A 16,450-nucleotide genomic window follows, 5' to 3' on the forward strand; every position below is an offset into this window, starting at 1 on the left:
GGATATTTACATTTTACATTTACGTCATTTAGCAGACGCTCTTATCCAGAGCGACTTACAAATATGTAAAACATCTTGATATACTGCCATATGTATGTAAGACACATTTCCTGGGCTCTGTTATGTATTATGAATGATTTATTTTATTTCAATTGAATTTAAAACCACAGCACAAATATGGATGGATTGACAGTGTTGGGCCTCTGCCCAGATCACGACCCTGGCAAATCTGGAGGGAGGGATACAGTCATTTAAAGCCATAGAGTTTTTTCCATGATATGATTTACGATAATCTCATTCACATTTTTAACACCACAACTCTCACATCGATGCCAAGTTGCCTTCAGGGCCATCTGTGCTCGCTGTGGAAAAAGGCATCAAGACACCTGCTTTCACCCGTTCAGGCAATAGAGCCTGAATCTGCATTCAGAAACAATAGCCAACAGTTGAATTCTCCACCCGTTTCTCCACGTACACTGTATACAACCACCTTTTGGTTTATATGACAGCCGAGACAGGAGTCCCCTAACAAGAGGACTCATAACGTTTTTCTGTACTATTTGGGGGGATTTGAATGTGGGGAACATGCCTCCTCTGTGTGGCCTGAGCTCACTTGGCTGCAGGCGTCTGACGGTGTCTCTCTCTCTCTGCCTCCTGCAGTGCGGAGGCCCTCCAGACCATGTTTCTCCTGATGAGCCCCAAGCAGCTCTACGAGCACTTTAAGGACGACTATGAGATCCATGACATCAACTGGAATGAGGACAAGGCCACCGCCATCCTGGAGTCCTGGCAAAGGAAGTTTGTAGAGGTATGTATGGGTCAAAAGTGGTACTCATTAGTGCTCTACACCTGGTCAAAAGTATCAAACTATATAGGAAATAGGATGTCATTTGGTATGAAGCCTATGTTTCTGGACCCTAGCTCCCCACCTCTGCCGCCTGCACCTTTCACCAACCTGTCTTGACCCGTTTGAGTAATATGCCGGCAAATAAGAAATCAGAGAACAAATCATAGAGCGTTCTTTAGGTTGGCCTCAGGTTGGCTTGTTTTTCCCTACTCCTTTAAATTTGAGTCATGCTGTTTACCTACCACATGCGTAAAGGACTGGATTTGGTCCAGGGACTGCAACCTCTGCCTGAATTCCATCAATCCTCAACTGCCTAGTAAACAGAGTCCTCCAAGGAGGCCACTGACAGACTACCAGTTATAGGAACAAGCTGTTTTTGTGATAGCTGACACCCAGCATGCGGACTGAAGGAGTGGGAGGGTCATGCCTCCACCAATGCCCGCTCGCAAGAGAGGAGAAGAGGGAGAGAGTGAACGGGAGATGAGGAGAGGGTCACTGTAAAAACAAAGTGCAGGGTGTTGGGTTCCCCTAAGGTTATCGGCCATTCATGGTGCTGATGGAGTAGCTTGAGAGACCACGTGATCTCATTTGATCCCCTTGACCCTTGCTCTCTGGTATCTGTAGTCCTTATTTGTCAAGCTTCATAGGGGCTCACCTATATCTTGTTTGTGTGTTGTTGGCCCAAAATAGGAAGTTATGGGCATGCCCTGATCAAACTAGATCACTACTACTGGCTTATAATATTCATTAATTAATTATATTAATGACCCTCAGCTCATTTAAAATAAAGTTATTTGTTTCCCCCCCCCCCCCCTCAGGTGGCTCATGGCAGTATCCCCCAGAACTCCACTTCAGAGATCCATGCCTTCTCCACCACCACCCTCAACGACATCATGAAGTCCTTCTCTGATGTCAGTGTCATCCGGGTGGCTGGAGGCTACCTGCTCATGGTAAGAAGTAGTAACCGACTCTCTCTACTGTAGCTTCATCATTGATATCAGTGGTTCAGTATGGATGCGTATTCGCCTGTGCTGAGTTCAAATCCTCACCCTCTCTCTTCTCTCCCGTCCTATTCTAGCTGGCTTACGCCTGTGTGACCATGCTCCGTTGGGACTGTGCCAAGTCCCAGGGGGCCGTGGGGCTGGCTGGCGTGCTCCTGGTGGCTCTGTCTGTGGCAGCTGGCCTGGGGCTGTGCTCTCTGCTGGGCCTGTCCTTTAACGCTGCCACCACACAGGTTCTCCCCTTCCTGGCTCTGGGGATCGGTGTGGATGACATGTTCCTTCTGGCCCACTCCTTCACTGAGACTGGCATCAACATCCCCTTTAAGGTAAATTAGCTACCTCCACTCCCCAAGCCCCCTAGTTCAATCACCTGTAGATCCACTGTAACCTCATACTTAGTCTCTGTCCCAAAATCATGGCTCTGGTCAACATTAGTGCACTATATAGGGAATAGGGTGCCATTTGTGACGCATACTTAGTTATATTAGTTAGAATGACAACAGTTACTTATATTCATCTACTCTGGCTGGCCTGGCACTAACCGTTGACTGTGTTTTGGTTTACCCCTGCAGGAGAGGACAGGGGACTGCCTGAGGAGGACTGGCACCAGTGTGGCGCTCACCTCCATCAACAACATGATCGCCTTCTTCATGGCAGCCCTGGTCCCCATCCCAGCACTGCGTGCCTTCTCTCTGCAGGTACTAGACTGTGCTGTATGCCCCACTGTTTACACTGCCTAGCTCTGCCATGGAACCAGGAGTGCTAGGCACCCACGCTGAAGGAGACACACACATTAAAAAAATTGGGCCACAGGCTTTTTTAGAAGTGACATTTATTATTATTTATTTTTTTTAAATTTAGGGGTGGATCAGCTTAATATAGCAGAAAGAATATTGCTTCCATCAATGTAATTGTCTGCATCATTTCCAATCACCCATATATTTTTGGGGTAAATATATATATCCATACACGCATGCATACATATACACATATATACATACACATACCTGTGGGGGGTGTCTTTGTTCTTTTCCCTTCCTCTTTGTATTGCTCACTGCAGCCTTTATCGCACTCTCTCCCTCCCTCCCTCTCTCTCTCTCTCTCTCTCTCTCTCTCTCTCTCTCTCTCTCTCTCTCCTCTCCTCTCTCTCTCTCTCTCTCTCTCTCTCTCTCCTCTCTCTCTCTCTCTCCCTCTCTCTCTCTCTCTCTCTCTCCTGTTCTCTCGCTCTCTCTCTCTTTCTCCCGTTCTCTCTCTCGCTCTCTCAGGTGGGGAGGGTGGAAATAATCAGAGTAGGGAGTGGATCAGTATATCACTGGGCCGTCAGCCTCTAGCTCTGTGATCTACCCGCCTCCCCCCTGGGTGGTCTGTGGTGCAGTGAAACCATACCAACTATAATGTCAGCCCCAGGGTGATAGAGTAGGGAGGTAGGAGGGGTTCTGCACAGACACGCAGAGAGGGAAAGGGGGATACCTAATCAGTTGCACAACTGAATGCATTCAACCAAAACGTGTCTTCCTGCATTTAACCCAACCCTTCTGAATCAGAGAGGTGTGGGGGGGCTGTCTTAATCGATGTCCAACTACCTTGCTCAAGGGCAAAATGGCACATTTTTCCAACTTGCCGGCTCTGGGATTCGAATCAGCGACCTTTCGGTTTCTAGCCCAACGCTCTTAAAAGCAGCAGCGGCCTTGGGAGTCCCCTTTCCTCTCCCTCAGTTCCCTGGCTTGTTGACTATTTTCGCTGGTGATTTAGGGAGCGTTTTTTACTTTGTTTGTTTTCTTTTACTTTCTGGGACTGAATCCGAGGCACTAAAACAGCAAGAGAGCTTGAATGTAGAGCCCTTTTTTGTGGAGCTCAAGAAGGCAGCTGTGGAGTCGGGTGGCAGCATTGGAGCGAAGTCATGAACAGGGTTGGCCCCTCTCCTAAACAGTATTTCTCTCTCTCCTTCCCCCCTCTCTCTCTCTCTCTCTCTCCTCTCTCTCTCTCTCCTCTCTCTCTCTCTCTCTCTCTCTCTCTCTCTCTCTCTCTCTCTCTCTCTCTCTCTCTCTCTCTCTCTCTCTCTCTCTCTCTCTCTCTCTCTCTCTCTCTCTCTCCCTAGGCGGCCATTATTGTGGTGTTCAACTTCGCCATGGTGCTCCTCATCTTCCCGGCCATTCTGAGTTTGGACCTACACCGTCGGGAGGACAAGCGTCTGGACATCCTGTGTTGTTTCTACAGCCCCTGCTCCTCCCGGGTCATCCAGATCCAACCCCAGGAGTTCTCCGATGCCAACGACAACACCACCACCACCACCACCACCCACAGCCACGCGCCTGGCACCCAGACTACAACAACCTACACAGGCTCCACCATCATTACCAGCACCCAGATCACCACCACCGTCCAGGCCTTCACCCAGTGTGACGCGGCAGGCCAGCACATAGTCACCATCCTGCCCCCCACCTCCCAGATCTCCACCAGCCCTCCCTCTGTGGTGGTGGCCTCCTCCCCTGTTCCCCCCTCCCCCACCGACTCCTACGGCTCCCAGCTCTTCAGCCCATCCAGCTCCACCCGGGACCTCCTGGCCCAGATGGATGAGTCCAAGGAGGCCAGGGAGTGTGTTCCACTCCCCTTCTTCCGCTGGAACCTATCAAGCTTCGCCCGGGACAAGTACGCTCCTCTCCTCCTAAAGCCAGAGAGCAAGGTGGTGGTCGTGGTCCTCTTTGTGGCTCTGCTGGGGCTCAGCCTGTACGGAACCACCATGGTCCATGATGGACTCTACCTGACCGACATTGTGCCCCGCGACACCAAGGAGTACGACTTCATCAACGCCCAGTTCAAGTACTTCTCTTTCTACAACATGTACCTGGTGACCATGGACGGCTTTGACTACGCCCGCTCCCAGCGTCTCCTCATCCAGCTGCACAACTCCTTCATCTCGGTCAAGTATGTGGTGAAGGACAGCGACCAGCAGCTGCCCCGGATGTGGCTGCACTATTTCCAAGACTGGCTCAGAGGTAAATACAGTTTAATTAAAGGAGACCTTATTTTAGTTCATTCTAGAAGCCCCATAGTGATTCTAGTGTTAGTCAGTGTGTATTTGAAAGGGAACTCCGTCTGTGGTGGGTTCTTGCCCTTGAGGTAGAGAGTTTGGTGATGTCAGGGCCTTTGGAGTGACAGGCTGGGGTTTGATGTTTATCTTTAGTCTAAGGACAAAGGTGGAGGATGGGAGGTGGATGGGAGGTGAGTTAACGCCTGTGGCGGTGAAAGTTCACCCACATCCAGCAGGGCTGGAGGGCAGATGATATCATAGGAAGGCCAAAGGTTACCTTTTGGCTCTTCCCTCCGGCTTAACGTTGTTGGAGGTCCTAGACTAGTCGTGAGGGAGTATTACTGTACAGGGTATTAAGCTATTAAGCTAATATTAAGCTATCGAGGGTGGGCCGTGGGTAACCAGGTTTGCCGTTCCAAAACATGAGGAACTGAACTCTTCAATCGATGGAGAACTGGAGTGGCATAAAAGACTCTCTCTCTCCACTCCTCCCTCGATGCTATGCCTTTCTAGTCAGAATCTCCCTGTAATTAGAGAAAGGTTGTGTGGAACTGGTTTTTAGCTGCAGCGCCAGACTTTGTCATTTGGAAAACACGAAAGGCTTTGCTGGTTAGTTTATTCAGCCCATACACATGAGGAACAGAGCTGTTGTTTTTGGATGAGTGTGTGTGATTGTAGGAGGTTGATATTCAGAACACTCTGTAAAACGTCTTATTTTAATTTGATGACTCATTCTAAACGTGCCAGTCTACCATCATGTTTTCACTACTCTAAAATATAACTCCTAGCATAGTACTCAAAACATCGTCAATAGTTATATGATATAATAACCATGAGAATGTAGTGGTAAAAGTAGATCCGACAGAGATGGCTAACCCTGTGCTGTCCTGTGTTCTTTTTCTCTCTCCTTTAGGACTGCAGGCTGCCTTCGATGCAGACTGGGAATCAGGCAGAATCACCTGGGATAACTACCGTAACGGCACTGAGGATGGTGTTCTGGCCTACAAGCTGCTCATCCAGACAGGCTCCAAGAAGGACCCCTTCAACTACAACCAGGTGTGTACCGTTACAGTGCCATGCCCCTACTGAGTTCAATAGAACTCCGTTTCCCAGCTCTGACCTCAATGGGACTTCCTGGTTAGGTTGAATCACCCCTCAATATGTTAGAAGGTATAGTCCTGCTACTGCGAATGCTAAACCCAGTCTCTCTCTGTCTGTCTACTCCAGCTGACTTCTCGTCGTCTGATGAATGAGGAGGGTCTGATTCACCCAGAGGTCTTCTATATCTACCTGACTGTGTGGGTGAGCAATGACCCTCTGGGCTATGCTGCCTCTCAGGGTAACTTCTACCCTCAGCCTCGCGAGTGGATCCACGACAAGTATGACACCACCGGAGAGAATCTGCGCAGTAAGTAGGCATCTCTTTAAAATCATATTAATCATTTTTAATCAAGTTGCTACCATGATCCAAGTTCATAATGGTCTAGGACATGTGTATCTTTCCTTCAATGTAAAGGTATTGTTGATAATAACAACAGATTGTAAATCTGTGAGAACCTGAGTGTCTAACCTCTCCTCCATCTGTCACAGTCCCTGCCGCAGAGCCCCTGGAGTTTGCTCAGTTCCCTTTCTACCTGAACGGCCTGAGGCAGGCGTCCGACTTCATCGAGAGCATCGAGAGCGTGCGCGCCATCTGCGAGGAGTTCACCCGTAAAGGTGTTCTCAACTACCCCAACGGTTACCCCTTCCTGTTCTGGGAGCAGTACATCGGCTTGCGACACTGGTTCCTCCTGGCGGTCAGCGTGGTGCTAGCCTGCACCTTCCTGGTCTGTGCCATCCTCCTGCTCAACCCCTGGACCGCTGGCATCATTGTAGGTCCCCTCAGCTCAGCATCCCTCCTCCTCTTTCTCCTCCTCTTCTTTCTTCTCCTCCTCCTCCTCCTTCCAGGCCTCCCTCCCTCAGCACAGCTCAATAACCCTGCCACAGAGGGAGCGGAGGCCCCATCTCTGGGGAGGGCCCATGGCGGGTTGGCCTGGGGGGTGCTACTCACACCCCCCAGGCCTTTGTCATTCTAATCTGGCCCGGCCGGTCTTAGAAAAGGAAATGCAAAGCCTCTGCTGAAGACTTTACCTCCAGCTCCCTTTGTCAAAAATTGGGGACAGGACGGATCTGCCCAGTCGCGACCTTGGCCTGCTAAACCCATCCATCAGGCCTGGGGGGAGATGGCCTGTCAGCTCAGCGGCTGGGAAACATTTCACACAGCCTGGTCGTGAGGGGAGGGTCCCTGGGCCGCCCGCCTGGTCAGACCGCACTGAAGGGTGACTCTCGTGACCGACCGTTGGGGCTGTAGTGGCGCGGTTCAGTCAGTGTGGCACAGGTTTCAGTTGGAATTGGAATGTATTTCATTTCACTATTTAAGTAGTCAGTCCTACTGAAAGACAGACGGCACAATCTTCCCAAACACGTGGGGGGAGGGGGGGGGGGGGGGGGTCCTTTCAGACCTACATGTGCACAGTCACATTGTCTCTCTTTAAGCTGGAGCTTCTATAGTTTCACTGCCTATATGTGGCCGCGCAATAAAACTGGGTTTTATCATTTCCAATTTAACCGTGACCAAATTGGGACCCCTGCGAACATCAGAGGTTCACGAGGCTAAGCATTTTCAAAGTCCTCTCTCTCTCTAATTGAAAATAATGTTTTTCTAGAGAAGTACATTAGTGGTGAAATTGTGTCAGGAGGAATGACAAGTAGTAGAAGGGGAACGGTGAGAGTCCATATTGTATTTTGTCTGACACTGTCACTCATCTCAGCAACCTTGAAAGAGGGAGCAGCCAGGGACGGAGAGTGAGACTAGAGCCTGAGTGTAATTCAATGCCGTGCAGATGACAGTGAAAACCTTCTGAATGTAGGGTCAAAAATGATGTCGGGTGAAGACCTAACTCTTACCTAATAGTATTATGGAAATAGGCACACAGAGTTGTGGGTGCAAGACATAACTTTCTCTCTCTTCATCTCTAACACATTTACCTACACTTCAATGGTTGTGTTTCATTGTGACTCCAGAGTTTGAGGCAGTGTCTAACCAACCCGTGTTCCTCTCCTCAGGTCTTCATCCTGGCCATGATGACGGTGGAGCTGTTTGGTATCATGGGCCTGATCGGCATCAAGCTCAGTGCCATCCCAGTGGTCATCCTCATCGCCTCTGTGGGCATCGGCGTTGAGTTCACTGTCCATATCGCACTGGTAAAAAACCTCCCCGGGCAGGGTACAAAACAAAGACAATGAAGATAAGAAGTGTTGTCAGGGATGGAATGAGGATGTAGCCACTAGTTACTACTTTTTCCCATGAGTCTTTTCTACTGGACAGCCTGACCCTAACCCTCTGCCTCTGTCCGCTCTCCTGTCCCCAGGCCTTTCTGACGGCCATAGGCAATAGGAACAGGCGTTCTGCGGTGGCCCTGGAGCACATGTTTGCCCCTGTGATTGACGGGGCCATCTCTACTCTGTTAGGGGTCCTCATGCTGGCTGGCTCCGAGTTTGACTTCATCCTGAGGTGAGTGTGAGAGACTTCACTTCTGCCAGGGCAGATTCCCCCATTCCCCCCAGTCCATATGTCGCCTTACGGAGGAAGTGGTGGTGTTGTGTTTATGTTGCTGAGGGGTAGGCCGAGGGGGCTGATGCATGGAGACAATTGTCTGTTTCCCCCTGGGTGAGGGAGCCAGTGTGGGTGGGGGGTCAGGGGTGCATGCAGGTGGGAATGCGGACCCCCACCTGGCCCTGTCTGTCAGTCCTTTGTGCTGCTGCCTGCCTGCCTCCCCCAGCATCCTAATGGCCCCACCCTAATAGCACAACAAATGGAGAAAACAGCAAGGGTGTGGAACAGCTGCTTGTAAACATGTAAATGTTTGACTACCCACTGGGTGGTGGTGAGTCGCACACATGCATACACCACACATACGAGCACACACACACGCATGTAAACACACACATACTATTTTCATACGGAATCTGTAAACATGCCAATCATCCGGTTGAAAGCTTTTGTGCCCAAATAGGGCACCGCAATAAAAAAAGGGTTTGAATTGGTCAGTTGTACCCCTACCAGAAGTCACCTTCACAACCCTCACTCCCAACCAAGACCTCTGGCTTCTGTTGGATGGTCATTTTTTCTCTGCCAAAATGCATCAGTGGAAAAAAGCGAATAGCAATGTTTTCAGCTGAATCTGGCTTCAGCTGAAACTAAACCACAGCCTTGAGAACAGCCTCAAACAGGCCCATGACATAAAAATCGCTAACTGAGAAAGCAGGGCAGCACATTGAAAATATAAATACGCTCAGGGTGGCTTTTTGGCAGAAACGCTCCAAACTTCTCTAAGTGTTTGAGTCAAGCAACATGGTGGTACTGGGAAGGATTGTTTTCCCACCAAAAATGGAGAGAAGGAAAAAGAGACGAGAGAAGGACAAGAACAACAGGGTGGGAAAGAAAGAGGAGTGAGGAATAGAGAGTTGGGAGGAGGAGGGTGGCTGGTTCTAGGATAGTGGTGGAGCTTGGATGCTTGGTTGGAGAACTAAGTGTTGTGGTGGTGGTGGCTAGCAGGCAGCACGAGGAGGGCATTCACACTAGGAGGTCCTGTTTAGATGTAGCAGAGGAGAGCAGAGCCATCCCTCTAGCTGGGGAGTAGCATAAATACATTGCTGTAAACATCTCCTGGCGGTGGTACCGTGGATAAACAGCCCAGCGAGCTCAGCGGCCCCTCTCCAAAGGAGCCACCCTTTCCAACCCCTGACTCCGAATGGAAAAGATTACAGTTTATATAAACAACAGAATTCCTAACACTAGGTCTTCTCTGGAGGTCTAACCCAACCAGGCCGTGGATAGTTTAGGTACTCTCTTCTTTTTTTTACCCCTTAAATAAATCAAGCTCCACTTTTGGAATGTTGACTTAGTAAAATAAACAAGTGACTTTTTTTCTTGCCTTTTCCCAGATGCAGGATAGTTATTATAGTGAGTGGTTGTATCTAACGAGTATCTAACGAGTTGAGTTGGACGGTAACTAGAGGTGAACAGAGATGGTGGTTTCTGTTTCATCTGGTTTTCTACTCTTCCTTAGGGTATGTGTGTTTTCATTTGAAACTACTTTCAGGGGCATAAGAAGTGACCAGTCACGTGTGTGTCTTTTCAAAGTCAGTCATGGTTGAGAAGACTGAACTGAAATGATTGGTGAAGTATTTGGTCATAACAAGTTAAGTTGAGGGATAGATTCTCAGAGTAAAACAGGAAGGTATCCATTTGCCTTGTTAAAGAGACAGACATAGGGATAGTAGAAGAGTAAATGGGAGGGTGCAATAGGAGCACAAGGTGAAATAAAGGCAAGTGATATACCAAACTTTAAGAATGACCTTCCCTTCTGAGGTGTGACACGAACGAAGCCGGTGTGGTAGAGTCGGGGAGAGGATGAACGAAAGTTCCAGAATGCTATTATCCTTGTTCTTGTTTTTCATAATCCACTCTCTTTTTCTTACCTCTTTAAGTCTGGACCACAGTTAAAAGAGCTGAGCTCTCTGTTTTCTGTTAGTGTTTAAGTGGAGTGCTCTCTAATTTTCTCATGCGCTCTTTCTTGTGGCAACCTCAGCCCTCCCTCAGAGCACAGAGAGGCTCACAGAAACCCAGGCAACCTCACAGCTCTGTAGCCCATTATAGAGTACCATTCACCACGCAACCATTTAGGGCAGAGCTAGGAACCACAACAGCTCCATACAATTCCAAGAGAGACAAAGACGAGGCTCTCAACAGCATTGGGAGCATCAAAGGCTGTTTTAGTTGGAGCATGTTGAGAATCTGATTTACCCCCTGCCCTTAACACACAAACACCATTTTTTTCCAGAGCAGCTTCCCATCCACTCTGGTTCTCTTCAGATACCAGACTGAGTATATGGTTTCCTCTCTGTTCTCATTACAAAGGGACACTGACTGTATGTACACTACCTGTATCTCTACTATCATGTGCGGCCCACTCCACACACTAATCAGCAGTGACGTTGAATACAAAACAGGATAGGATGAATAGTAACTCTGGGACACATCCAAACAGCAGGCCTTGTCTATCTCTCTCATGTAGTGTCTGTGAGGTGTAATGTGATTTAGCTGACGTAGGCAGGCGGCTCGGCAGGCAGGAAGAGCAGGCGGGCTCCACTGGCCAGCGCAGTATAAACATAGAGGTGCCTTGCCCTCGCCACACTGAAATTGGAGCTCAATGACTTTGGATATTAAGTTGTTAAAGGGAAAATTACATTAGCAGCAGCGGCAGCAGCAGCTCGGAGGCCAGGAGGGGCACGTTTCTTCTCCCCAGCCTGCAGTCAGACAGGGAGGGGAGGGGAGGGAGGGCCCTGGCGTTTCTGACGTGTAGGATCTGCTGGCTAATGTAAACACATATTTTCAGGAAGTGGCAGTGCTGTAGATAGATGAGGGCTCCCAGAGGGAGAAGATGGAGCCCAGGAATTTTCTTCCAACTTGTCAAGTTGCCAGTAGTAAAGAGGGACGGACAGAGGGAGAGAGGAAATTGAGGGGAAGGGGGGGGAAAGGGAATGAAAAATAATGAGGAAAGTAGAGGCAAACATAGGGCTTGAGGGAGGTGGTCTGATTCTATCTACCCCCAGCTCTGCAATGTCCTCCCTTCCAGTGTGTCCTCATGTCACCTGTTTACTAATGTGCCTGAGTGCTGGTGGCGCTGAGAAGGAGCCTTGGTGACTGAATGTTCTTTCTGTGATGGTTGTGTTCCAGGTACTTCTTTGCGGTGCTGGCTATTCTGACCGTGCTGGGGATCCTGAATGGACTGGTGCTGCTGCCCGTGCTGCTCTCCCTCATGGGCCCACCCCCGGAGGTCACCCCGGCCGACAACGGCAGCCGCCTGCCCACCCCGTTGCCGGAGCCCCTCCCCCCTCCCATGACCCACCACGGCTACTACGGAGGACACGGTCCACAGGGCCCACGACAACAGGCCTTCTCAGAGTCATCGGACTCTGAGTACTACTCTGAAACGACTACCACATCAGGAATTGGGGAGGAGTATAAGTACTGTGACCGCAGTCCTTACATCACCCCTCCTACCTCTCATATACTACTGGAGGACAGCAAGAACCCCAGCTTCCCCAAACTCACGGTACGATAGCGCCACTGTATAGTTGCTACTTCATACATGATACTGCCCAAATACAGTATGATATGTGCATTGCATTGTTATTAACAATGAAAATCATGATTGTAACCTATCATGCCTATTATCGTTCTGCTCTTCCAGGTGGTGAAACCGTTCAAAGAGGGCCCGACCGTAACCGCTCAGAAAGATCTCTTAAATGAGTCTTCTCTGAATGCGGTGACTTCGGTCAGCTCTCAACTCACGCAGTGGGATAACAAACATGATTACAAATCTGACCAGGGACCCAGGAGGCAACATTTACCCAGTGACAGGACCCAGGGTCCTGAGAGGACTAATCACTGTGGTCCCAGGTCTCAGACCAACAGAGGGCCTCATCAGAACAGGACTAAGATGCCGGCCTATAATGGCGGTACCGCGCCCAGTAGTGCTGTTACTACCATGGTTACGGCCACAGCCTCTGTGACTGTGGCTGTGCACCCCAGCTTGCCGGGGGCCTACCATGGGTACATGCACGAGGGCTACGTGGACAGTGAATCAGACTGTTTTGAGGACACTAAGAGGACTTCACAATCTTGTGGGAAAGCTACCCAATCTTCCAAGCGTGAATCCTTGGAGGTTGAAGACCTGGAATCTGTACAGAACCAGCATCAGGCGAACCAGGCACAAGGTGAGTCTCACGCTGAAGCTAAAACACCGTTTTACATACTTGGACTTTTAATTTTATGGTAGATCAACATTAGGCTATATTAGCACATTTTTACATTAACATTCTGTTCATAAGCTGTCTGCGTATGTCTCTGTGTGTGCAGTTATGACTGCTGTTCAACAATGGTTCTCACTGTCCTCTTTCTTCCTTCTTGTGTTCCAGTTGGCCCACGGATCCAGGCAGCCAAAGATTACTAGACACCCTGCTACCCCGCCCTGTCCCCTATGTCTGGAATCCATTTCTGGCTGGCTGCCTCTCACTTGGGAGCTCCCGATACCCAGCCCTTTCACTTTCAACTGTACATAGACCTCACACAGACGAGGATTTATTTTTAAAGATATTAAAAAAGGTCGTTTTAAGAATATATAAATTTATGAATATATATTTTAATACTAAATAGAGGGAAACAACTATTTAAAAGAGTACTGTATAACTTGGGTATTCTCTTGTGTAAAACTCAGATGTATAACGTGATTTGGGGGGGGGTTTCCTCCCTTTCTTTAGATTAAGAAGATGTGCTATATGTAAAAAAGTTCCGAAAAGTGAGACGTTAAGATATTAGGTTATTGTGTTTGTTTTTTTGCTGCTACACTTCAAAAAATGGAAATTATTTGCAGTACCCCCCTCCCCCGATCTATGTTGAGAAATCATTTTAGATGTTCTTACGCTAAGGGTGGAGGGCGTCTTATTGATTAAGCTCTGCAACGCATAATGATCTCTTCTGATTCTCCATCGTTGGTTATGATTGCACTGTACAAATACAAACAAGCTCAGTAAATCTTTTTTTCCTTCTAACAATAACCATTGTGCCTTCACAACACCTTCCCTCTTGAAATGCATAAGCACAGTACATATATTCAAAGTTAGACATAAATATGATATGTCGTGTTTGTTTGAGAGCATCCTTTCACCGTTTTTATTTTGCGTTTAGAATCCCCAGATATGTACTTCATTTACTAATGTGACATGATGTACAGATTTAGCAAAACAATAGAATCTCCCACTTTGGCTTCTTCTATAATACATGGGCTGTTCATCCAGAATAATGCCTGTGTTCAGACAGTACATTAATATATTACCATGTATTTGTCCATTTCAATTAACCTGTAGCTCTGTAAGTCTGTGTGCAGTCAGCAACTTGACTTGTGTCACTTTGGGTTGAAGTTTCTTGAGCGTCATTCATTGTGCCCCAGCTCACTGGCATGTTGCATTATGTTCATTGTCTCGTTGTTATTTTGCAGTCTACATGTTTTATTACTTGAAGGAGCTGTTAAGGGTTTTATTTCTTTCCTGAGTTTATCTAAGCTGTACATTGGGTAAGGTCAACTTTGTCACCCCCCTTGTCCTCCAACTTAACTGGGGTCTAGGGGGTAATATTTGACAAATGCTGGTTGTTTCCCCAATCTTATTCTGAAAGGGAATTTAAATCAAATGCAAAGGGATTTTTTTTTCTTTTACATTTTTTTGGCTGCTTTAGGGTTGTGGTAGACATTATTTCAACCTTGTGCAATTGTTGACTAGGTAATGCATTTTGAACAGGACAACTACTCCAAGACCCACTTCCTGTGTCATGGAGGAAGTCTGTCTCTCTTTCGCTCTCTCTCTCTAGTTTGTGTAGGCCTCATGCAAGCCAGCATTTCAGTGATTTTGTTGTTATTTCATTTTTTACCTTTATATTATGGTCATAGTTGGTCGTTCAGTTGGTCACATCACTGCCAATTTAAATGCAGGGAAATGTAATAGATTTAAGTGGCAGCTTGGGTTTCTTTTGTTCATAGAGTTATGAAAGAAAAATAAAGTAGCTACTGTGCATTCTGGAACTAAACAAAAAAAATTATATGTTTCGAGTACAACCGACATTCATTCACTGCTTCAATACAGAAATACATGAGGGTGTAAGTTATAGGAGTGCTAGGGTAGGGGTTGGGGGTTCTGCATAGAGTTGTAGTTTTATTTCAAATGTATGACATGCCATATAAATTATTTATATACAAATTTTATTTTTGTAGTTTGTACAGATGTTAGTCACTAGACTGAAGTTCTATTTTTAAAGAGTAAATATATATTATATATAATTATATCTATTGTTGCAGAGTTGTTTTTGTTTGTTTGCTTTTATTTTTGGGAGGGGGGGGGGGGGTTGTCCACAATGAGTAGAGGGGGTTTCAGACAGACCCTATGTTTTGTTTTTTGGAGAGAAGGGTTCACTTGAAAATGAAGGAGAGGTGTGGCAGACACTGTCCACCATATTTAGTTTCCTCGCCTTTCCTTCTTCGTGTAATTAATTGAAGTGTTATTACTCTTTTTGTCGATGTCTAAAACACTGTGACTTCCGAAAACTATGCTCAAGAAAACCCTTGTGTGACCATTATTTTCCCTCACCTTCTATAGGAATTGAACTAACAAAATAAATTCAAATGGAAAAAAAATAATAATCCTATCTGTTTCCATGAGTCTTTTCTAAATTAACTCGGTGTGTTTTTTTCTGTTATCATCTATTAACACAGTCAACAGCTTTATCACCTCCCTATGTCATCTTACAACTTGTTGGTGACAGATCTGTTTGCTGGGTAAATACACAGTCCTGTTTAATAGCCCTGCTGACCTCCACAAGTTCTCCAGGGCACATTGTTGAGAAGCCTCATCAAAGATTGTGTCTCCAAAACAAATTCCATCAACTTCATTGTGACACAAGTAGTGGACACAATCCTGACCTGCTGTCAATCATTTTCTTTCCAGCACTCCAGTCTCCTTTTCACCTTTTCATTCGCGATGACATCACAAATCCCCATAGGACCAACGCCTTGAATGCCCTAGTCCTTGAAGTTTGCAGTTCTCAAAAAAAACATTATTTTCCTCAAAACATATTTTTTATTTACCCTTTAGTGTATACTTTACTGTATTTATACTTGGGATATCACTTTTTAAGAGGAAAAGTTCAAAAATCACTGGAGGACATCTTTAACCTCAAGCCAAGTTATTTTATATACAAATTATGATTTGGTCATGGAGGAAGGGCTCTGTTAAATTTGTATCGCTGAAGCATTTAATTGCGTGATAGAAATGTAAAGGTAAATTCCAATTGAGCCTATGCAGCGTTCCAATTGAGCCTACGCAGCGTTCCAATTGAGCCTATGCAGCGTTCCAATTGAGCCTATGCAGCGTTCCAATTGAGCCTACGCAGCGTTCCAATTGAGCCTACGCAGCGTTCCAATTGAGCCTATGCAGCGTTCCAATTGAGCCTACGCAGCGTTCCAATTGAGCCTACGCAGCGTTCCAATTGAGCCTACGCAGCGTTCCAATTGAGCCTACGCAGCGTTCCAATTGAGCCTACGCAGCATTCCAATTGAGTCTATGCAGCGTTCCAATTGAGCCTATGCAGCGTTCCAATTGAGCCTACGCAGCGTTCCAATTGAGCCTATGCAGCGTTCCAATTGAGCCTACGCAGCGTTCCAATTGAGCCTACGCAGCATTCCAATTGAGTCTATGCAGCGTTCCAATTGAGCCTATGCAGCGTTCCAATTGAGCCTATGCAGCGTTAACCCTAAATGTCGTCTTTGCTAACATGGGAACATTGACTTTAAATTTCAATCACGCTGTAATCTGGAATTTCCGTCATATGGATTCAACAGAGCCTTCACACTATTTCCCCCTTCTGTTGCGCTGACAAATGCTCAAACTTCAGCTAGCCAATCTTTGCTGCTAGCT

At 47.2% G+C, this 16,450-nt stretch overlaps 1 protein-coding gene across 1 annotated transcript in view; it reads left to right on the forward strand.

Annotated features, from left to right (window-relative positions):
• Positions 1-15,182, forward strand: part of LOC106599390 (protein patched homolog 1) — a 34,895-nt gene extending 19,713 nt beyond the window's left edge. The window contains exons 8-20 of the mRNA XM_014190600.3: positions 661-808; positions 1,666-1,797; positions 1,926-2,174; positions 2,421-2,546; positions 3,947-4,844; positions 5,793-5,935; positions 6,107-6,287; positions 6,470-6,750; positions 7,985-8,122; positions 8,290-8,432; positions 11,661-12,039; positions 12,178-12,703; positions 12,905-15,182. Of these exons, the coding sequence (XP_014046075.1) occupies positions 661-808; positions 1,666-1,797; positions 1,926-2,174; positions 2,421-2,546; positions 3,947-4,844; positions 5,793-5,935; positions 6,107-6,287; positions 6,470-6,750; positions 7,985-8,122; positions 8,290-8,432; positions 11,661-12,039; positions 12,178-12,703; positions 12,905-12,939 (3,379 nt within the window). The 3' untranslated portion in view covers positions 12,940-15,182. The remainder of the gene's footprint in view (positions 1-660; positions 809-1,665; positions 1,798-1,925; positions 2,175-2,420; positions 2,547-3,946; positions 4,845-5,792; positions 5,936-6,106; positions 6,288-6,469; positions 6,751-7,984; positions 8,123-8,289; positions 8,433-11,660; positions 12,040-12,177; positions 12,704-12,904) is intronic.
• The last annotated feature ends 1,268 nt before the right edge of the window (positions 15,183-16,450 follow it).

Source organism: Salmo salar, chromosome 03 (assembly GCF_965601325.2).
Source record: "Salmo salar chromosome 03, fSalSal1, whole genome shotgun sequence".
Lineage (NCBI taxonomy): Eukaryota > Metazoa > Chordata > Actinopteri > Salmoniformes > Salmonidae > Salmo > Salmo salar.